The sequence below is a fragment of the Schistocerca gregaria genome, chromosome 6, assembly GCF_023897955.1.
Source record: "Schistocerca gregaria isolate iqSchGreg1 chromosome 6, iqSchGreg1.2, whole genome shotgun sequence".
Lineage (NCBI taxonomy): Eukaryota > Metazoa > Arthropoda > Insecta > Orthoptera > Acrididae > Schistocerca > Schistocerca gregaria.
In genome coordinates, this window is record NC_064925.1 from 172,923,196 (window position 1) to 172,947,056 (window position 23,861).

General features: G+C 40.5%; 1 protein-coding gene across 8 annotated transcripts in view; it reads left to right on the plus strand.

The window, feature by feature from the left end:
• LOC126279051 (testis-expressed protein 2) overlaps positions 1-23,861 on the plus strand; it is a 321,894-nt gene that overhangs the window by 81,904 nt on the left and 216,129 nt on the right. For all 8 annotated transcript variants that reach the window (XM_049979461.1, XM_049979464.1, XM_049979465.1 and 5 more), the window contains one exon: positions 12,419-13,659. In XM_049979461.1, coding sequence (XP_049835418.1) covers positions 12,419-13,659 — 1,241 coding nt within the window. The remainder of the gene's footprint in view (positions 1-12,418; positions 13,660-23,861) is intronic.

A 23,861-nucleotide genomic window follows, 5' to 3' on the forward strand; every position in this document is an offset into this window, starting at 1 on the left:
TGGTACTTTCTGCAGAGGAAACAGATTCCACAGGAGAGGATAGTACTTCAGACGTCTCTGATACAGGTATCACAGGTACACGACTCCCGGGAGCTCTTCCAAAACACCAAATTGCAGTAGCTGTCAGCTGTTTGACACTAGTCGGGGTAATTTCCAGCTGCTTAAGAATGTAAACCGATTCATCTTTTGTTTGAGAACAGCTTCACAGTGGGGCTGCATTTAGGCTGGTGCAATGTGTTACAAGGCAGTGAACAAAGGACTTTAAATTAAACCTGCTGATTATCTTATAATCTGTTGAGCTAAAAAGTTGTTAATTCCTTATAAGAACTTAAGCATATACACAAAACGAGATTTCTATTAAGGCAACACAAAAGTCTGTGACAGAAATTACTACTTTCCCAAAATGTTTGGATGTTAATTATTGTTAACAAACTCAAAAACAGAATAAATTTATGATAAATGCAGATCATATATATGGCTACTCCTCTGTAGGGGAAAACTAGATGTAACACAAAATGTTAGTTAGAAAATCTGCTACAGTAACTAAATGACAAACCCTGATTGCTCGTAGATTATGCGAAGGGCAATGGTAGCTTCCAAAAATTCTCAAAAATGCATGTTTATTTGCATTGATATACAGTGTAATTCAGGGATGATGAATACTTTGGCTGAACTGTGAACCACAAACGCTGATTTGCTACGAATTAAATTATGTATCTGAAACACTTGTACTATTAACTAACAAAAATATAATTTTATAAGTGTTCAAAAATTCTGAAACTAACCTATTTCTCTCGTACTTGGACAATGAAATTAGAGGAAGATTGTTTTGAACAAGGATATGCATACTATCCTTAAAAATTTTATAAGAGCACAATTTCGTTTAAGGCCACAATTGACGATAACAGTACTAGTTTATTGCGGCACTCGCAGATGTTCGAAATTTCAAAATATATCACAGTACAAATGGGTATTAAGACAATCAAAGAAACATTACGCAGAAGAAGCAATGCAAACAGCAAAATATGTGACTACAGAACTGTAAATCAACACACAATTTTGTACAAGCAGTCTCACACAAGGGAAAATTCACAAGTCAACTTTTATATATAAACGTGCGTATCACAGGGATTTTTCACGTAGCTGATTCTGTGCACTTTTCTACAATGATGTGCCGAAGAACACTGCAGTGTAAATTTAATGTGATGAAAATTCCTGAAATATGGAGCACCAAAAATGCACATTTTCTGCCTGTTGCAGCTAACAATGCTTTGTCCTTGTGCTTAGCTACAGTGTTGAGGATGTTTCCAGAATGAATTTTTGACTCTGCAGTGGAGTTTGTGCTGATATGAAACTTCCTGGCAGATTAAAACTATATGCCAGACAGGGACTAGAACCTCACACCTTTGTCTTTTGTGGGTAAGTGCTCTGTTGACTGAGCTAGCCAAGCTCATCTCGTGACCCGTAATCATCGCCTTACTTCTGTCAGTGCCTCAGCTACTACCTTGTGAACTTGACAGAATTTCTCCTGTGAAACTTGCAAAGTTCACAGGAGAAGGAGAGGTGCAGGCAGAAGTAAAGCTGTGAGGAGGCTAGTTCAGTTGGTAGAGCACTTGTCAGCAAAGGGAGAAGGGCTAGGTTCAAGTCTTTGTCTGGCACATAGTTTTAATCTGCCACCAAGATTCAGTGTATTAGAACCTTTGAACAGGAGTTACATGTGATTACAGAGTACGGAGAAGGGAGAGACTGAGTGAGTGAGTGAGTGAGTAGAGTGAAAATGGTTTCAGGTAAAACTGAATATTCTTGTATTCCTGTCAAGGCAAAGAGAGTTCTAATAGTAATTTACCAAACATCTTGAATAAATGCATCTATTTGGGATGAGGAGGATGACCTTTGCATGTTATTTATCTGTGAGACTTGTACTGAACATTTTTCAATGGCATCTCAAACTTCCAAATCACCATGAATACAGTGATGAGCTAGTGGTCACAAATGTGTGTTTGTGTGACAGTTTCATACCAAAGAATCCCAGATGCACTCATTCTTTGATGTAATAGTGCTTAACAGCCAGATTCGTGGTTTGAGGTATTAATTGGTTCAAATAGTGATACCAACTCATACACATTGTGAAATATCTCACAGCTCAGTAATAACCTCATGGTAGCAATGAAATATTAAAACAGCAGTTCATTCACATCACTGGAGAACCATAAAAATACAATGAAGCTACTGCAGCAACAAGTATATAACTGTAGTGAAGTTCGGGTGTGGGGGCGGGGGGCAGGTAAACATTTACATTATTTGTGCTTCATGTAATTTCACCTTTATTATAATGAATTACCATGTTCTGTGTATTGTTTCAATATTCTTGATTATATAAATCATCTGGCAGCATACTGAGGGACTTTAGCCCAAAACTTGCTACTTGAAATAATAGGAATTTCTGAGGTTCTTCAGGTACATAATTGTCACAAAATGACTTTGAGGTGTCAGATACTGAATACACTAACAACTGTGAAGTACAGTAATTAGTACAAGTCGTTCATAGTCATTTTGTGAGGCTCCTTCTTATTCTTCTCTTTGTGCTGAGAATTACTCCTCTCCTTTGTGAGTGATGGATAGTTTTATCATTAGCCTTATTTGGTGATCAATTAAGTGAAGTTCATTAAGTGCTCTGGATTGAGATGCCACTATCAGTTTATTATATACTTTATCAAAAAGTATCATTGAGTTATGTAACAAAAATTTGCCTTATAATTTGAATGAATCTTCATCTTTCATTAATACTTCAGTGTGGGATGATATTCCCTACTAACAAATAGTTGTTTAATATTCTTGTGACATGCGACTGTAAAATACAGTACACTACATGGCTTTCTTTTAAATATTTGCTCTGTCCAAGTGTTCATGATTTGCCACATCTGAAGAATCCACATCAACTACTGCCACATTGGTGCATGCTAAAATATGAGCAACTGTAAAACTCATTGTTGAGTCCAAGGATGCTTAACCACACATTGTCCCACCTCACTGAGGTTGTACATGTGTATGAAGTTCTCATACAGTTCTTAAAAATAAGAACTGTTAAATATTTGAATATTTGTCATGATAGGTTAAATAAAAGTTTGACTTGTTCAGAACACATTTATAAATATATGTTGGCTGGTCTCAAACATATCCCCTCATATTGGCAACAACCGAGTGCCTGCTGTTTGCTCTCAGACCCCCTCCTGCACCTCTTGCCTGACATCACAGCCTTCAGCTTCAGAGAGTGTGTTCATTACACCAGTGCAATTTAAAGTATATCCTTGATCATAAATATAACTATTTATAATAATCATGCCAGGGATTGACTTATATTGTCATAATACCCCAAAATTTTGTAAGGAATAATATGAATTGCAGAATTATGTATAAAAGGGGCTGATGTCCACAATATAACTAATATTGCAACAAAAGACCAAACAGAATGTTCAGAAGTGTTCAGAGGGAACAAATTGAAACAAACAAACAAACAACAACAACAACAACAACAACAGTAATAGTAATAATAATAATAATAATAATAATAATATGTTGAAGGCATTTAACAACTAAACAACTGAATCATAAATAATAGTAAAATTTCAGCTTATAACTATTTGAAAAACATTAATGAAAGATTTCTGATGACCTTGTTAGCATTAGTGTCATACCAATAGTTTTAGCTTGTGGCCTAAACTAAGTATTCTGTCCAACAAAACTAATATTTAAAGACTCTTGTCAATGAAAATGGCACATAAAATCAGTTTGAATGAAAAGCATTTCTATAGGATATCAAATAAATTATATTTTTCCTTGACATTTGCATGTTTATAAATTTCTATTTAGTTTTCAGAACAATTATAACAAGAATAAATATTCCATCAAAACAAATAAATTTTACAAGAAAAGCTGTGGTTGAAAGAATGATGAAAAAAGCTTTTCAGATTCCAATTTGTGAAGTACTCATCACACATTCCTATGAAACAAGTTCACTTTAAATTTTCATAGAAGCACTTTTTCCACACCCACTTAACTCGATCTACAGATGTTGAATATACTGCCATAACTGTGTGTTGTTTTGCTACGTAGCATCAGGGCTGAACCTCATCTGTAATATCGTGCTCTGGCTCAGAACAGTTTCAATTTTCAAGACATACAAATGAGCCCAAATCAGCATCCAATCTACTACTCTCACTCATCACATTCTTGTGTCACATTGACCCTAACATAAAAATGAAAATAAGATGCCACATTCAGTTGAACTGCTGTAGAAAAAAAGAACAAAAATTGAAATTATGTAGACATTACAAAAACTTTAAATTCGTAAAACTGAATACTCAGGTGAATATCTAGGCACAGGATGTGATTTGCCAGAATGATGCAAATGTTGATATATGTACAAGGGGTATTCTGAAAACAGGTTTGTTTTATTCAGGATTCCAATATAACATGTTATTCTCCAATCTTCTGACTACAAAACCCTATTTTCCGACATAATCTCCATGTGATGCCCTTACGCCACCTTCCTGGGGGTGCCTGTATTGCCTGTATGCTCGTATTGCCTGTATGCTCGTATTTTACCACACTACTGGTCAACATCAGAGTGACTGTCTTGCTACATCAATAACCTCCCCATCAGCCACTTACTGCTTCCTGTGGAGTACATCCTTCATTGGGCCAAACAGATGGAAGTCAGAAGGTACAAGATCCGGGCTGTAGGGAGGACGAAGTTTTGTGAGTTCTTCTTGGTTAAGCTAACTTGTGTGAAGCCTTTGTTGTCATGGAGAAGAAGTTCATTTGCAGTTTTGTGGCAATGAAAATGCTGAAGTTGATTTTTCAATTTACTGAGGTAGTAGAGTACACTTCTGAGTTGATCATTGCACCATGAGGGAAGACGTCAAACAGACCGTCACCATGACTTTACCACCTGACTGTACCACGTAAGGGGTGGAGGAGGGCGACCATGAGGTTTCATGTTTGTATAGTGTGAGACTAGTCAGTGTGTTTTAATAAATGTGTTCTGCACAAGTCAAACTTTTATTCAAACTGTCATGACAAATCTTCAAATACTTTTAAAAACTGTATGAGATCATCATAATATGGGGGGCTGTCCAGGATTTGTCTTACAAAATCACAAGCAAAACCTTGTGTCATGATTTAGATAATGAGTGAAGTCGGAGCAGCATCCAGAGCAAATTCAAGCCTAAATGACTTGGGGAAGTGATATTGCAAACATCAGAAGCCACAGTGGTTTGGCGAGGGTAAACCACCTATATAAACACATGATGCCATCAAGCAGCAGAAACAATCTGTACAAGGCAGCAGGTAACCCAGCAAGCAGACGCATGTCACACCAGAAAGAGGGAAACTCCGTGAGCAGCAGGTGTTGTCCATGAGGTAGCAGTGGCAGAGCACACATCAGCTCCATATGCCCTGTGGGAAGATGCAGGACTCCAAAACATAACAACAAATGGCAAAAAGTGAACTTTCCTGCGTAGTGCTGTAATTTTTGGACTTGCAATGGGTTCATCAAGAGTTAAAAGTGAGTAGTTCAGACGTATTGGTGATATCAAAGCAAGCACAGAAGGTGAATCTTCAGATGATGAGATTAGTGTAGGTTGATCTAGTAGCTGTGAAATGAAAGTGGCTAAAGCAAATTTACTACTACAGTCTGTAGTGAAAATTAATGAACAATTAGATGAAATTAAATAGAACATAAAAAATCAAGGAGGTGAAGTTAAGAAAAGCATCCCGTCAATGGGAACTAGTTTGTGTAAGACAGAAACTGATACTGAAAACTATCTGAAGTTGGAGATAAAAAGTAATGCAAGTGGATACATAAGGTTGAATGGCAAGGTAAAGGGCAGGATAGATAGCACATAAGGAGCTCAATGTTCTGTGTTAGAGCAAGGTAAAGGTGAATATTTGTAGCAGTGAAATAATTTGAGTGAATGTGGGAAAGTGAATGTAGCAGGGCATAATGTGCACACAGCTGTAGATCAAAATTAAAAAATATTTCTTTGAAATGTGATGCTCATTTTTGTGTTATTTTTGCTGATGATTCTAATTGTGTAATCAATAAAAAGAAAGGTAATGAAGTTGTCAAAGGCAGAGTAGACAGCAGTTCAAATAAAGGTGCAGCTGATTTTTTTGATAATGTAGAAAGTGTTGACGGGGCAGAAGTCTTCCTAGTAGCGCAATTAGATGCAATGGCTGAGCTGAAAGTACATGACCCTGCGGAATTAATGACGTTATTATCGAAAGTGTGTGTCAGTGGGAAATAGGTAAGGCTGCTGAGCTGACGGAAATTGGTAATTTTTATGACATGGTTAAGAGTTTACAGGAAGAGGATGATTCCAAAGTGGTGTGAGGATACCTGGATATCCGATGATAATAATCAGCCAAATATTTTGCAGTTCTTCTATCTGTGCCTGAAAATATATTTCAATTACTGAAAAACCAAAAAACTTCAAGTTTTCCAGGGAGTTATACAAAGTTAATGACAGCAGATCATGGAAGGAGACCATAACAAATTGCCTGAAGGTGATTTGGAAATAGTCACTAGACGAGTAATGAAACCAGCAAACATACAGTCAGTTGCTTATAAATACATCTTTTCAAGAAATTCACTATGAATTGTTAATGGAAAGAAAAGGGCTGTGGAAAGGAACAAAAAGTGTAATAAGAATGTAAAATAGACTAAATTTGACACTGAGACCAAGTTTTAACTAGACCTAAAGTATGTTATATGTATCTTTAAGTTTATGAAAGTTATGTAAATGGCTGTGTGTGCGATGAAGTGCCAGAGTGTGGTTAGTGTGTGCATGAATAATGATTAACAGTTTTTAATTATTTATACTTGTGTGGCTGATCTTTTTATTGAAGAATTTTGGGCAAGAGCATTTATTGTTTTCATATGGTAAAGGTAATGATTAATTGTTTATTCTGGAGTTATGTCAAAGGTATGGTGACAAGTGAGAAGTGGGAAGTGGGAGTATAATGAGAAGTGTTGTGATAGTGCCACGACATTTAACAGTGCCGCCACGACAGTACACACAAACGGCGATAGAGGCGCTCCGCAAATCAGATGAGCGCGGGAGCGCCACCTAGCTACGAACGGCACCGGCTGCATGTCACGGCACAGCAGTCGAATACGAGAGACTGAGTTGTAATCATGTGATCAGCTATTGTTTCTAAGAGAGAGTGTGAAAATCCACGCAATTATTGTGATTAAAGGTTATAACACTTTTTGGCGACGAGGTCGGGATATTTTCACCGCGTTGTGGATTTGCGTGTTCGTGACGGGGCAAACATGGAACAGCTTATGCAAGCGCTCATTGAACAACAAACACAGCTGACGGCAGCGATTCAGGCGTTGTCGACGTCGCTTACTCATCGTCTGTCTTCCTCTTCTCCGCCTCCATTCCCTCCTTACGACGAGGCCGCTGAAGACTGGGAGAATTATGAGAAGCGTTTGCGGCAACACTTCTTGGCTTTCGGCGTTGTCGACGCTCCTATGTGTAAGTCGTTATTTCTATCTTGGATTTCCCCTCGGGTCTATCAGCTGCTATCTCAGTTAGCCCCTCTGCGGGAACCAGCCTCCCTGTCCTTCCAAGAAATGTGTGACTTATTGTCTGCCTATTATCGAACAAACACCCACGTCGTTGCCGCCCGCGTGGCGTTCTACCGGTGTCGTAAACAGCCCCATCAATCTTACCGGGCTTGGGCGGCGGAACTACATGGCCTGAGTAGGAAATGTCAGTTTGTCACGGACACTCATCACGAGTCTTATGCGGATTCAATGGTTAGGGATGCTATTCTACAGCTTGCTCCTGATAAAGAAGTTCGGCAACGTGCCCTACAACTGCCAAACCCGTCGTTGTCGGAAGTTCTAAGCATCGCTCAATCCTTTGAAGTGTCTCACGCTGCTGGCGCGCAAATAGACGCGTGGTGTGATGTAGGCGCTGTACAGTCAACTCTCGACAAGGACAATTTGCCTGTTGCACAGGAGAACGAAGATGTGGCGGCGGTTCACTCGCATAAACAACGTCGCGTTGGGCCGCAACGCTCGCAGCGAAACCAGCAACCACAGAAGCCGGTTCGTTCCGCGCTTCCTTCTTGCCCCCGTTGTTTCGTACAGCACGACAGGGCAGCGTGTCCAAAACGTTGGGCCACGTGTAATTCATGTAGGAAAAAAGGCCACATTGCTTCTGTGTGTCAGTCCCATAAAGTTCCTGTCGACGAGGACGAGGTGTCGGACATGGATGTTCACTGTGTGCTTTCTCAAACAAATAAGTTGTTTGTTACTGTTCGTGTTCTGAATAAAGACATCCGCATGCAAGTGGACACTGGCTCTGCAGTAACTCTCATTAATTCTCGCACGTATTTGGCGTTGGGCTCCCCTCTTTTGTCTCCAGTTACGCGCAATCTGAGGACTTATAATCAGCAGAAAATTCCTATCATGGGCCAGTTTGATGCTTCCACTGCCTACAAGTCTGTTGTTCGGCCCCTCACGTTTTATGTGGTGGATCATGCGGAGCGCCTCTATCGCCGTTTGTGCGTACTGTCGTGGCGGCACTGTTAAATGTCGTGGCACTATCACAACAAGAAGTATATGTGAGATGATTCATGAGATATGGTGGGTACTACTTGTGTGGATGACATATATATAAAATTCGTTAGTTGCCGTGTAAACTAAGTACTGTCAAGTTATATGGGAGGTATAAGTTTACCACCTGAACAGTTCTGGTTGTTTCAATAAATACAATGAGTTTTTGTTCCAAGCGTTTGTTTAGATAATAATATGTTTCTTTATATTTGTTCAGATACAAACTCGATAAATTATGAGGGGTGTTCAGTATGTAATACAACACTTTTTTTCCTGTAACTCTTCAGGCTTTCCCAGCGCGATCTTGACATGTGGAATAATCGGGTCTACTGCCAGATGTTTGTGTCGCTCTGGCACAATATTTCGGCTATGTAACTCGTTGCCTTCTTTAGGTGCTACCTGAGACTGCCGTATTGGAGGATCTTGTCCAGTATTTATGCCCAGAAGGCGCTGAGTGCTCTCTTCGCTGTCCGCGCCTGCCTGGCGCTGCTTGTAAGGTGTTCTCTCTTCTCCGGTGCTCCCTCGGACGTCCGTGCCTGACTTGGTCACCAACTGTGGCATCTCTCTGAGACCCGTCCTCTGTTGGGTGTTCCGTTCGTGGTCCGCGCCGGCCTGGTGTTGCTCCTGAGGTTTTGGCTCCACCCTGATGCTCCCATGGACGTCCGCACCCGGCTCGTCCACCATCTGTGATCGTGGCAGCTGTTTGGGGCCGGACTCGCATTTGGCATTCCATTCGTGGTTCGCATCCGCTTGGCACTGCTCCTGAGGTGTTGGCACTTCCCTGGTGCTCTGACGGACGTCTGCGGCTGCCTTGTCCACCATCTGCAGTTGTTGCAGTTCTCTGAGACCCGTCCTTTGTCGGGCACTCCGTTCACAGTCTGCACCCGCCTGGCGTTGCTCCTGAGGTGTTGGCACTTCCCTGGTGCTCTGATGGTCGTCCGCACCCAGCTCGTCCATCATCTGAAGTCTTGGCGGCTGTCAGAGGCCCCTCCCGCGTCAGGAGTTGCGTTCGCGGTCCACGCCTGCACAGCGCCAGGTGGGTGCGGACGGCGAAGAGAGCACCCAGTGCCCTCTGGGCATAAATACTGGACAAGATCCTCCAATACGGCAGTCTCAGCACCTGAAGAAGGCAACAAGTTACGTGGACGAAATATTGTGCCATAGCGACACAAACATCCGGAGGTAGACCCAATTATTCCACTTGTCACTTTTTTTCCTCTTAGCCAATTAAGCTTGAAAATATGTGAAATTTATTGTGGGACATCATAGAATATTCTCGCTTCAGCCCCTGTAGTTTCACGAAGTTCCGATATGCGGCAGTGCTATACACAGACTTTAAAATGGTATCTGTAATGGAGGTGCATTCCAAGCAGAATGCTCTCACTGTGTTTCTTTTGGTGGAATACCGGCTTCAGTGGGTGCTTTCATGATTTCATTGCAATTTAAAATGTTTGAAAACATTATCAGCGATCTTATAGTAATATAATAATTAAAAAGCAGCCTTGATTGCAAATTTCTTTTAATTTGAGTGACCGGTTTCAATCCTTAACAGTCATCTTCAGATTCCAGAACGGCAGGTGGTCTTCAATGGAGCAGGCTGCACTGATCCACGATGCTAAACTGACTGCAGTGTCAGAGTGAGCAGTCAGTTCAGCATCGTGGATCGACACAGCCTGCTCCATGGAAGTCCACCCGCCATTCTCGAATCTGGAGATGACCTTAAGGACTGAAACCGGTCACTCCAATTAAAAGAAATTTGAAATCAAGACTATTTTTTAATTATTATATCATTGCAATTAAAATAAATATATTTGGCCCCATACTTAGCTATATATAGTGTGTAAATGGAGACTGTAACTCATATTGTCTCATGCTCTCAGATCAATTGAAATGCAGCTATGGTGACATAACAATTTCCAGCCTGTGCCCAGTTTTCAGTGGTTATTTTTATCCTTTTAACACAAAAAAGTTGATTAACACTATTGCCCCAGTACGTAAATTATCAGCAGTTTATAAATTATAGTTAGAAAATTCTTCCTACCACTTGCACTTAAAAATTTTGAACCTTTTTTAAAATTTGCCCTCTCATCATAGTCATTTTTCTTTTAATTTTGATAGAAATTTGAGTTTTTACAATAATAAATATTATGTTATAGTTTATGTCATAAGCATTCAAGAACTTTAATTGTTAAATATTTCATTGTACCCAAAATAAATTGCATTAATGTTCCCTATGAATCTGTCATTCAGTGGAAGCTACATTGTGTGATCAAAAGTATCCGGACAACCTCAAAAACATATGTTTTTCATATTAGGTGCATTGTGCTGCCACCTACTGCCAGGTACTCCATATCAGTGACCTCGGTACTCATTAGACATCGTGAGAGAGCAGAATAGGGTGCACCGCAGAACTAACTCACTTTGAATGTGGTAAATGATTGGGTGTCATACGTCTGCACACAAGATTTCCACATCCTGAACATCCCTAGGTCCACTGTTTTCGATATGGTAGTGAAGTGTAAATACGAAGAGACACGTACAGCACAAAAGCATACAGCCCAACCTTGTCTGTTGACTGACAGAGACTGCTGACAGTTGAAGAGGGTTGTAATGTGTAATAGGCAGACATTTGTCCAGACCATCACACAGGAATTCCAAACTGCATCAGGGTCCACTGCAAGTACTATGATAGTTAGGCGGAAGATGGGAAAATTTGGATTTCATGGTAGAGCAGCTGTTCATAAACCACACATCACGCCGGTAAATTCCAAACGATGCCTCGCTTGGTGTAAGGAGCGTAAACATTGCACTACTGAACAGTGGAAGAACATTGCGTGGAGTGACGAATTGCGGTACACAATGTGGCGATCCGATGGCAGTGTGTGGGTATGGCGAATGCCCAGTGAACATCATTTGCCAGTGTGTGTAGTGCCAACAGTAAAATTTGGAGGCGGTGGTGTTATGGTGTGGTCGTGTTTTTCATGGAGGGGGTTGCACCGCATGTTGTTTTGCCTACACTGATGTTTTAAGCACCTTCTTACTTCCCAATGTTGAAGAGCAATTCGGGGATGGCGATTGCCTCTTTCCACATGGTCAAGCACCTGTTCATAATGCATAGCTTGTGGCAGAGTGGTTACTTGACAAGAACATCCCTGTTATGGACTGTCCTTCACTGAGTCCTGACCTGAATCCTATAGAACACCTTCGGGATGCATTGGAATACTGACTTCATGCCAGGCCTCACCGACTGACATCAATGCCTCTCCTTACTGCAGCACTCCATGAAGAATGGGCTGCCATTCCCCAAGGAACGTTCCAGCACCTGATTGAATGTATACCTGCGAGAGTGAAAGCTGCCATCAAGGCTGAGGGTGGGCCAACACCATTTTGAATTCCAGCGTTACCGATGGAGGGCGCCATGAACTTCTAAGTCATTTTCAGCCAGGTGTCTGGATACTTTTGATCACATAGTGTATGTGAAAAATTATTCATTACTTTTGTCTCTATGATTAGTATTATAAAGACTGTTTTCTGTACCGTACAGTACCTGTTGGTGGTTTCTAATTAGAATTTGAGACAGTGTTCCTTTTACTTTTTTTACACATATTTGACTACATGTTTTACTTAATGGGTTTAAATTCCAAACTGTTGTGCACACTTGTATTCAAGAGAGCTTTCTCTTACTACACCATAGTACAACATAGTTGCAAGTGAATTTTTAAAAAAATCACTCAATGATACATTGATGTTGATTGATATTTATTAGTTTTCTTATTTTCTTCACAGGGGAAGAAGAAAGCCAGTCATTACCACAAACAAGTACGGTATCAGTTGCAACAACAACTGTTGCTTCTACTTCTGTTGCCACTACTGTCAGTAATACTACATCAGGTACTATTACTGTTACCTCTAGTAGCACAGCTGCCTCCTCCAGAGATCCATCTCCTATGAAAGAGTACCTGAAAGGCTTGGGAAAGAGATCAACCAGTGTTGACGTTGGTGTTTTGGATGCTTCGTCTGCAAGTGGCAGTGACACATGGAGGATTTTTCATGAACTGAGGGGCAAGATAACAAAGACTGTTGAAGAAAAAATTAGTGAGATGAAGAGTGATAGGAGATCAGGTTCCCTATCATTTAGTGACATTGGTAGGAGTAGTAAACTGTTAGGAAAAAGTAAGGAGAATTCTAGTATAAGTGATTCAGAAGACATTTCAGAAGCCTCAGGGAAAACAATGGAGCAGAAAGATGGTGCTGCTAGGGCAGACCCATCTCCAAAAAGGTCTTCAATGGAGAAGCTATCAAAGAAAGGTTCTAGTTCCATTGATGAGAAAGATGATCCAGATGAAGAAAGTAAAAGTACAACAGCTCAAGATGAAGCTTCAGAAGAAGGTCCCGGTACACCTGTACAGGGTGAGACTGACAGTTTGTCAGAACTGACAGTTCCACCGAAAAAGCTTTCGTTCCATGCCAAATTTAGGAGTAATCTTTCTGGGCTAAGACATCGACAGCATTCGCATAAACCTGCTATTATCAGCAGTATTACAATGTCATCTCTTGCATCTACCAAAGAAGATGAAAAGACTGAAAACACCGTAGAGGATGATATTGAGTCAGGTGTTGAGGCATCCGAGGACATTCATGTACCAGAACCTGTAATTGCTAATGCAGATCCTGGGAGATTAGACTGCATGAAATTTATTCCGTCCAGTCATTCAGTGCAAATGAAAAAGAAAGAACATGTTTTTAAATTTGTAGGTTGTCTCTCTTGGAAATGGTATATATTCATTATTTCCTATTTCATTTTCAATTTATATGCTCCACTTCCAAATTTCATTTTGGGATTTGTGAATGGGTTACTTGTTATGTACGTGATGTTTTGTCTTAGTAAGTTGTTTAATCATATGTTCGTACCTGACGGAGTTCATTTGCCACGGAACCTTGAACCAGTTGTGATTCCAGATTATTCAGCCATGCCTATATTGGAAGTTCCACCGGTAAAGGAGTACCAGCCTCTCACAAAATATGCAGTAAGTGATACTTTGTTTTGTACTCTGAATTGAAAGTAATTTTTCATGATTTATATGTTCTAATTTTTAGAAAGGATCAGAAGTAGTAAGATAGATTACAATGAAGAGACATGAAAATTTTCCAACTTAGTTAATGATCTATGTCTAAAGACTGTACATTGACAAGATGTTGCATGCCCTCCTTTCAAGACATTCCTCACATTTTATTATCGTGCACTGGCTGATGAGAATACAATTTTCTCCTGAATGTAGTGACACTTCTACGGTAGAAGAATTCTGTTCTATCTAATGGAGTAGACAAAAGTTTATACAAGGGCTCAGGCATGCAGAAAACTCTATTTACAGTGGTGCTCAATAGGTAGCGCACTGTTTGCTTCTGTATTGGTGAGGTTTTTGAAATGACGTGGTCCAGGAATTGACAGTTTGATAGACCTGCAAATAACAGCAACAACTTTGCTGAGAAAAACAGCCAAGTAGAAGGTGGCTAGATAGTAGTAAAGTTAGAAGGAAAGGACAGGAGGGAAGGTTGGTGTGTGTGTGTGTGTGTGTTTGTGTGTGTGTGTGTGTGTGTGTGCGCGCGGGCTCCATTTGAACTGACCAAACTCACAAGGGAATATTCCAGTCAGGCATATGAAAACGTAACCAGTGAAATTTATCGCACAGGAAGAATACACCAAAAGAAATGCACTGTGAAAATTTTAGTTACTAAGGTGCACTGCAGCTATGTTTTAAAAGATCTTAAAGTTACTCATTTCTGCTGCAAGTAGAACCACTTAGAACAGCCCTTCCTGTCATGCACGCGAATCAGCAAATAAGCAAACACAGCTATGATGGTATTGTAGCACTGTGTAGCTTGAAGTCCGAAGTGCACACACATGAATTTTAAACATTTGAACCTTACCAAAACTGTCTCATATCATTAACTTTTTGATTAACTTGCAGTTCATATCATCAGCTAAACTATTGCAGGCTACACAAGTTACGAACAGGTGAATGAAAATGAAGTCAGTGCATGGCATTACACTACAGATGACTTCCTTCTATCTGGACATTAATTTGTTGACATGAAATATTTTGTAACATTAACTGTAGCATGGGCTCTTTTGATAATTTTTAAATAATGAATATTTTACTAACAGTGAAATATTTCCTTGATTATTTTCAATAGTCATCACAAAAATGCGAAGTGTCTATTAGATGATGAAAGCAAACATTTTCTTTACACCAGGTGCACCTGAAGAAAAGAAAAATTAATGCACTTACGTACTTTGCAGTAATTACTAGTTTTATTTCAACAGAACTGCAGTGGAGTAAAAAATGGTCTTTGCTGATGTTCTGTATGCCAGGCATGCTTGATAAAATTCATAAAACCTGGTGATGCAAACTGACAATGTGCAAGTGACTGAAGTTTAACAATACTATTCCACTGGTAAATCTGAAATGACAAAGAGCTATCAGAAATTATATTGTATGAGAATTTTCTGAAATGATGCTGTACAGTGTTGACAAATTTCTTTATCGGGAGGCTGAATCTTTTCGTACCTCCTAAAGACAGATGTGACATTATTTTCAGGCCAAGAGTTCAACAGAAGAAATGAATTATTTGCTACAACGGGTAAGAAGACAAACAATCCTGCTGGAAGAACATCTGAAACTGAGCATTATAGCAGATATTGAAAATACTGCTTCAATTGTAAGGTTCTTTTTATTTCGCAATGCTTAAACCACAACCAGTTTCAGGCTCTTACATGCCCATCAGTGTGGTGCCTAGGGTCACAACACAAAGATTTCACACCTGATGGTCATATAAGAGCCCGAAACCAGTTGTGGCTTAAGCATTGGAAAACAAAAAGAACCTTATAACTGAAGCAGTATTTTCAACCTCATCTGGTAAGAAGATGTTTAGGATACAATAATAAAAAAATATTCTCTTACATTTTTCCAGATTTTGCTATGTTGATTACAAGATTTCTGCAACCAAACAGTCTTTTTTTTTAAGTTTTGGTCCTAATTTGCCTTGAGATCCCTGAAGAAAGGTATAAAGCTGGGGAAACAGTAATCCACTGATACTTATCAGTCCCATTGTTGTATATGCGTGTGTTGTAGCATTCATCGACTGTACAGGCAACTTTGTCTTTCTCTTGCTCGAAATCATAATGTGTGGTGTGTGTGCAGTTCTTGCACTGAACTTGACCGACTGGCTGTATACACATTGTTGTAGGGGATAACAAGAAACTTTGTCTTTACATCAGTTCCTAATTTTTCTATAAGGATAACCTTTTAATACCATCTCTACACATTCACTTGAAGTAAATTTCATAATTTTGTGACTTCCTTTTCCACATAATTTCGTGAACCTGTTTATCTAAATTGAAGAAACCTGGACATCAGTAATCTCATTTGCAATTCAGAGGGCTCAGTTATATTGATCTCTTCAGAAATGGTGCTTTGACTCTCATAAGCAGTTCAAACTCTATAAATAGTTTTTCTTTCACAATTTTGTGTTTTTTTTTATTTTGGCACATATTTCATGCTTCGTGTAAATCTTTGGTCCATTTATACAATTCTTGTATAAATTCTGACCACCACCATCTTTCTGCCCCAAAACCTCCTGACACTGCCCTTGTTGGCAGTCTAGTCCCTGCATACTCCACGAGACCTTCGTCTCTCTCCCCACCTGTACACTACTATCCCTTCCCCTTCCCCACCATATCCAGATTGCTGCTTCCATCCCAAATGAGAGCTGCATTACATTCCAAGATGCTGGAGTTCGCGGTCATGTGTGCATGAGATGTGCTTTCTTGTGTGTGTGAATGGTGGGTGTCTCTCTCTTGTTATTTTTTCTGGTTTGCTAAAAAAATTTGGCTTTTATAACTCTTTTCCCCTTCCCCCATGAACCATGGACCTTGCCGTTGGTGAGGAGGCTTGCGTGCCTCAGCGATACAGATAGCCGTACCGTAGTTGCAACCACAACGGAGGGGTATCTGTTGAGGGGCCAGACAAACGTGTGGTTCCTGAAGAGGGGCAGCAGCCTTTTCAGTAGTTGCAGGGGCGACAGTCTGGATGATTGACTGATCTGGCCTTGCAACACTAACCAAAACAGCCTTGCTGTGCTGGTACTGCGAACGGCTGAAAGCAAGGGGAAACTACAGCCGTAATTTTTCCCAAGGGCATGCAGCTTTACTGTATGATGATGGCGTCCTCTTGGGTAAAATATTCCGGAGGTAAAATAGTCCCCCATTCGGATCTCCGGGCGGGGACTACTCAAGAGGACGTTGTTATCAGGAGAAAGAAAACTGGCGTTCTACGGATCGGAACGTGGAATGTCAGATCCCGTAATCGGGCATCTAGGTTAGAAAATTTAAAAAGGGAAATGGGTAGGTTAAAGTTAGATATAGTGGGAATTAGTGAAGTTCGGTGGCAGGAGGAACAAGACTTTTGGTCATGTGAATACAGGGTTATAAATACAAAATCAAATAGGGGTAATGCAGGAGTAGGTTTAATAATGAATAGGAAAATAGGAATTTGGGTAAGCTACTACAAACAGCATAGTGAACGCATTATTGTGGCCAAGATAGACACAAAGCCCATGCCTACTACAGTAGTACAAGTTTATATGCCAACTAGCTCTGCAGATGATGAAGAAATTGATGAAATGTATGATGAGATAAAAGAAATTATTCAGGTAGTGAAGGGAGATGAAAATTTAATAGTCATGGGTGACTGGAATTCGAGAGTAGGAAAAGGGAGAGAAGGAAACATAGTGGGTGAATATGGATTGGGGGAGAGAAATGAAAGAGGATACCATCTGGTAGAATTTTGCACAGAGCATAACTTAATCATAGCTAACACTTGGTTCAAGAATCATAAAAGAAGGTTGTATACATGGAAGAATCCTGGAGATACTAGAAGGTATCAGATAGATTATATAATGGTAAGACAGAGATTTAGGAACCAGGTTTTAAATTGTAAGACATTTCCAGGGGCAGATGTGGACTCTGATCACAATCTATTGGTTATGAACTGTAGATTAAAACTGAAGAAACTGCAAAAAGGTGGGAGTTTAAGGAGATGGAACCTGGATAAACTGAAAGAACCAGAGGTTGTACAGAGTTTCAGGGAGAGCATAAGGGAACAATTGACAGAAATGGGGGAAAGAAATACAGTAGAAGAAGAATGGGTAGCTCTGCGGGATCAAGTAGTGAAGGCAGCAGAGGATCAAGTAGGTAAAAAGACGAGGGCTAGTAGAAATCCTTGGGTAACAGAAGAAATATTGAATTTAATTGATGAAAGGAGAAAACATAAAAACACAGTAAATGAAGCAGGCAAAAGGGGATACAAACGTCTCAAAAATGAAGTCGACAGGAAGTGCAAAATGGCTAAGCAGGGATGGCTAGAGGACAAATGTAAGGATGTAGAGGCTTATCTCACTAGGGGTAAGATAGATACTGCCTACAGGAAAATTAGAGAGACCTTTGGAGAAAAGAGAACCACTTGTATGAATACCAAGAGCTCAGATGGAAACCCAGTTCTAAGCAAAGAGGGGAAAGCAGAAAGGTGGAAGGAGTATATAGAGGGTCTATACAAGGGCGATGTACTTGAGGACAATATTATGGAAATGGAAGAGGATGTAGATGAAGATGAAATAGGAGATGAGACGCTGCATGAAGAGTTTGAAAGAGCATTGAAAGACCTGAGTCGAAACAAGGCCCCACGAGTAGGCAACATTCCATTGTAACTACTGACGGCCTTGGGAGAGCCAATGCTGACAAAACTCTACCATCTGGTGAGCAAGGTGTATGAGAGAGTCGTAATACCCTCAGACTTCAAGAAGAATATAATAATTCCAATACCAAAGAAAGCAGGTGTAAACAGATGTGAAAATTACCGAACCATCAGTTTAATAATCAAAATATCCACGGGTGTACTGCCGGTCTATAGTGTCCAATGGGCACAATATTTCGGCGATCAAACATGTCGCCATCATCAGTTGAACTGATGGACTGAGCTCCTCTGAACGTGCCGGCACGGAGATCCGTACGCTATGGCTGCTCAGGGGGAACTGGGTTCGGTCGCCGCTATGTAACAGTGATGTTGCTATTGGTTGACTACATCACATGTCCTATGCTCTGAATATCCGCCGTCATCGGCTGGTGAGATCACGTGACATGGCTTACAAAAGCACACGGAAATCTCAGTTTCGATGCTTCGGAAACTAACGTGGTGTTTGGTGGAATTCGAATTTATACTTTCTCAATATGAAAATATGCGGTGGACATGTTGCACAGATCTTTCCAAAAAGTGTTCCCCCCACCCTCCATTTATAAGACCATAATGATTCAATGGATTGATAAGTTTTACAGTTCCGAGGAAAAGTATACCATCACTTAACACAGGAAAAGTGTGTTTTCACCCAGGAGAAAGTGTATTTTTAACCGAGAAATTTTTTTTCCTCATCCACGTATACACCCTGTACATTGTTAAAATTCTCTTTTCCAATTATGATTGGGTTTTGTTGTATTATTTGTATATCGTTGGGCCATCAACTGGCTATGCACATGCCATGTTGGTCATGCACTGTCTGCTGCTGCTAGGGCAGAGCCGTACATTTCTCCGACCACATAGCGACCTATGAGTTTGACAGTTCTTAGCATTTAAAAAAAAATACTTGCTGTGAGTCTTAGAAGCTAAAATTTTGACATTGTGTTCCTTTCAGTGTATTCCACCTGTGTGGTATATTTCAGGATGGGTTTTGACATGTCTGTTTGGGCAGTGCCCTTTTCAGTTGGTGAAAGGTTAAAGGTGATGACTATAGCAGGTATTTTTCATCTTTGACGCTCATTTCACCTTTACTGTTAAGCTGTTCCCCTTATCTACATCTACATCTATATCTATATGTGTATCTATATCTGTACTCTGCAAACCGCCATGAGGTGCATGGCAAAGGGTGCATCCCATTGTACCAGTTATTAGGGTTTCTTCCCATTCCATTCACATACAGAACATGTGAAGAATGATTGTTTGAATGCCTCTGTGGATGCAGTAATTATTCTAATCTTATAATTATTCTGATCTTATCCTTACGATCTGTATGTGAGCGATACATAGGGGGTTGCAGTATATCCCTAGAGTAATCATTTAAAGCTGGTTCTTGAAATTTTAGACATTCTCGGGATAGTTTACGCCTGTCTTCAAGAGACTACCATTTCAGTTCCTTCAGTATCTCTGCGAGACTCTCCCAAGGATTAAACAAACATGTAACCATTCTTGCTTCCTTTCTCTGTTAATCCTATCTGGTACGGGCCCCACATACCTGAGCAGTATTTTAGGATGGGTCGCACAAGCGATTTGCAAGCAATCTCGTTGGCAGATTGATTGCACTACTCCAGTATTGTACCAAGAAACTGGAGTCTGTCACGTGCTTTACCCATGACTGAAAATATATCCTTACAAAATGTTGCACCCTGATATTTGTATGAGATGACTGATTCCAACAGTGACTCATTGATATGATAGTCATAAGATTCTACATTTCTTCATTTTGTGAAGAGCACAATTGTACATTTTTGAAAATGACTGAATATTTATGCAGCCTTCTTCAGATACTACTTCGTTATAGATAACTGCATCATCTGCAAAAAGTTTGAGGTTACTATTAATATTGTCTGCTAAGTCATTAATATACAACATGAGCAGCAGGGATCCCAACAAATTTGCCTGTGGCACACCTGAAGTTACAACTACATCTGAAGATTACAGTCTATCCAAGGTAAGATGCTGCATACTCCCTACCAAAAAGTCCTTAATCTAGTCACAAATTTCATTTGATACCCAATATGATTGTACTTTTGACAAGAAGTGTAGGTGCACAATTGAGTCAGATGCTATTTGGAAATAAAGAAATGCTACATCTGACTGACTGCCTTGATCCAAAGCTTTCAGTATGTCACATGATAAATGTGCAAGTTCCGTTTGACATGATTGATGTTTTCAGAACCCAGTCATGGCTGTCGCTGAGAAGGTAATTCTATTCAAGAAACCTCATTATATTTGAACTCAGAATATGTTCTAAGATTTTATAACTAATCAGTGTCAAGGATATTGGACAGTAGATGTAGATGCGTGTGACCTGTGGCTATTTTCCAAGAACTGGGCATGTTGTTTTATTCGAGGGATATCTGATAGATTATAGTTAGAAGAGGGGCAAACTCAGCCACAAATTTAGTATAGTATCTGACAGGGGCTACATCGTGCACTGGAGCTTTGTTTAGTTTTAATGATTTCAGTTGTTTCTCAACACATCTGACACTAATACTTTAATCTTTTCAATGGTTTGGGGATTAAGGTGGGTCATTTCTCCTGGGTTTTCCCTGGTAAAGAAACATTCGACAATGGAGTTAAGAATTTTAGCTTTTGCTTTGCTACCCTCAATTGCAGTTCCTGTCTTGTTTGCTAGGGACTGGGCAACAACTTTGGTGCCACTAGCACCCTATACATATGACCAGAATTTCGTTGATTTTTGTGAAAGATCATTTGACAATATTCTGCTATTGTAGTAATTGAAGGAATCAAATATTGCTCTCTTGACAGCTAAACATGTTTCAGTCAACATCTTTTTATCTATAGTCCTATGTTTTGTTTTACACTTCTCATGCAGTAATCCCAATTTCTTTTCAGTGACTGTATACCACTGAGGTTCCCACCCATTATGAATTGTTATACTGGGTACATATCTATCCAGTGCATAATCAACTATTCTTTTGAAGTTGAGCAACATTTGCACTACATGCTCTTGCCCTATGTTGAAAGTTTCAGGTTTCTCATTGAGATATGACACTACTGACTTTGTACGTAGTAACTGAACATGTATACCTATCTGCTTGCTGTATGCATCATTTATAGATTTCATGTTAGAGAAACATTATCTAAGAACTAGTTGGTTCCTTATCTCTAATACAGTTGGACTTTACATTCAGTATTACATTATAGAGAAACAGTATATTGCCTTTCCTCCAGTGATACATCAATTTGTCCAACCAAATTTATGTTTTGTCATTTAAGGCAAATATTGAAGTAGATCCTTTGAAAAGGCTGTGGTGATTTCTCACACCACCATTCTACATCCCAGTACATCTCTACAGTTCCCAGCCCTCAAGAACTAGCGAGTAGGGACAAAACTGGCTTGAACATGGATGCACGCACCTCTCATCGTCTCCAGGAGGACTGGTAGATGACCTTGGTGTTCTGTAGGCAGGCATTGTGTGGAAGTGTACTCTTCCCTTGGCACCGTGAGGTGGAGAGCCATGATGTCCAGAGTTAATGTAGGTGGCACTGGCAGGTGGGAGACAGCTGCCTGTGTTACTGGAGGAGGCACCTACAGGATTGCTGATGAAGCCCGTGCATCAACACCCCCTCCCCACCATGCCACTAACCCAACACTCCCCCCTCTCCCTTCACCCCTCCATGAGAGAAGGCACCACAGGGCCACCGAGAGGCAGATCTGTGTCATCTGTGTGGAGCTGGTCCGCTGGCAGCCGGAGACCACATCGGGAGGGTGGAGCGTCACATTCCGAGCAGCATTCTGCCCACAGCGAACAGAAATCATGGTGAAAGAGGCACTTGTGTCCACCTGAGGGCACAACTGAGTCTACTGATGCACCACAAGATGCTTATAGTATGAACCATGAACACCTTTTCTGTGCTAGCTGTGGAAGATGCCTGGAATCCGGCGCAGATGTTGTATGAACCCTCAGGCCTGGACTGTGGTTCTGGGCTCAAACTACAGTGACATTGGTGTCGCTGCAGGATGCTTGTTCAGCAGCAGGAGATGGAGAATGCCTGTCGGTGTGTAAGAGTTTGACTGGGCTCTTGCTCCTGAATGGAGTCATTCTGTAAGAAGTGAGAAAGAATGTAAGAACCTCCTTTGCCAGAAATTCCATGATATATTTGTGCATTTGTGTTTTGAAAATTCACACAATATGTCCTACCTCGCCATTGGACTGCAGAGGAAAGTGAATGGCCATAACATGGTGGATGCCAGTGCGTGAGCAAAAATCTGTAAAGGTTTGAACCAAAAACTGAGGACCATTGTCTGAAGCTGCTGTACAATTTAGTCGTTTGTCAGAAAAAAAAAATTTGGTGGTACCTTGACAGTCCCATCTGCTGAAGTACACGAACAACAAACAACATAAGAAAACTTGGAAAAGGCATCAATACTCAATAACCAATAACCAAAAAGTGTCTGTAAAGGTACATAAAAGGAAATATGGATTTTTTTTCCCGAGGTAGCATGTGTACTGGCCAGTGGGGGGAAAAAAAATGTTCCTTCGTGCCACCTCTTGATTTCGACATTTGCAACTGGCTGTGATCAGGAGCTCCACGTTGTGCTCAATACCCAGCCAGAACACTTGTTAGCATGGTAGTTATTAGTGCGGGAGGCTCCCAAATGACTGTGATGCAAGAGGTTGAGAACTTCCCTATGCAGTGTGGGCAAAAAAACATGGGAATTACACCCTTCCATGGCAAGAAAATGACACCATCTAACAGGGAAGGGTGTTGATGCAGAAACTCTGCAATGGGTCGGATTCCCAGCCTGGTGGACAATCAGGCCACCTGTGTCATATCAAGTGCACCACATGTTTGGCACTGTATCTGCCGCTACTACGGATGCAATCCTGGAGCTGGTACTGGGGAAACTGTGAATAGTCTGTCTTGCTTCCTTGTCTAATTGAAAACACAACAGTTCTTCCTGATCAGGCTCCATGGGCAGCTGAGAAAATGGTCCAAATTTGCGTGCTGCGACATAGTGTAGAAATGGATCTTATAATTATATCTCTACAAAAATAATATATAATGTTGATGACGATGAGTCGCTTTGTCAGGTAAAGCAGCTGAAGGGTGAAAGAAGTTAACTAAAAGTTTGTGATCTGTAACTAAGTGGAATTTTGAACCGTAATAAGAATACCTGAAATTTTTTTTAAGGCATAAGCAATCACAAGAGCTTCTTTTTCAACTTTCAAATAGTGCTGCTGAGCTGCATTGAGCATTTTGGATGCAAAAGTGATAGTCTGCTCTGAGCCATCGGCAAGACAGTGGGTCAGACTGCCCCATTCCATACTGGGATGCACCTGTGCCCATGACTAAATGTTTACTACATTGAAAGGCTGCTGGGCAAGGTGCAGAGCTTAATTTACATTTAAGCT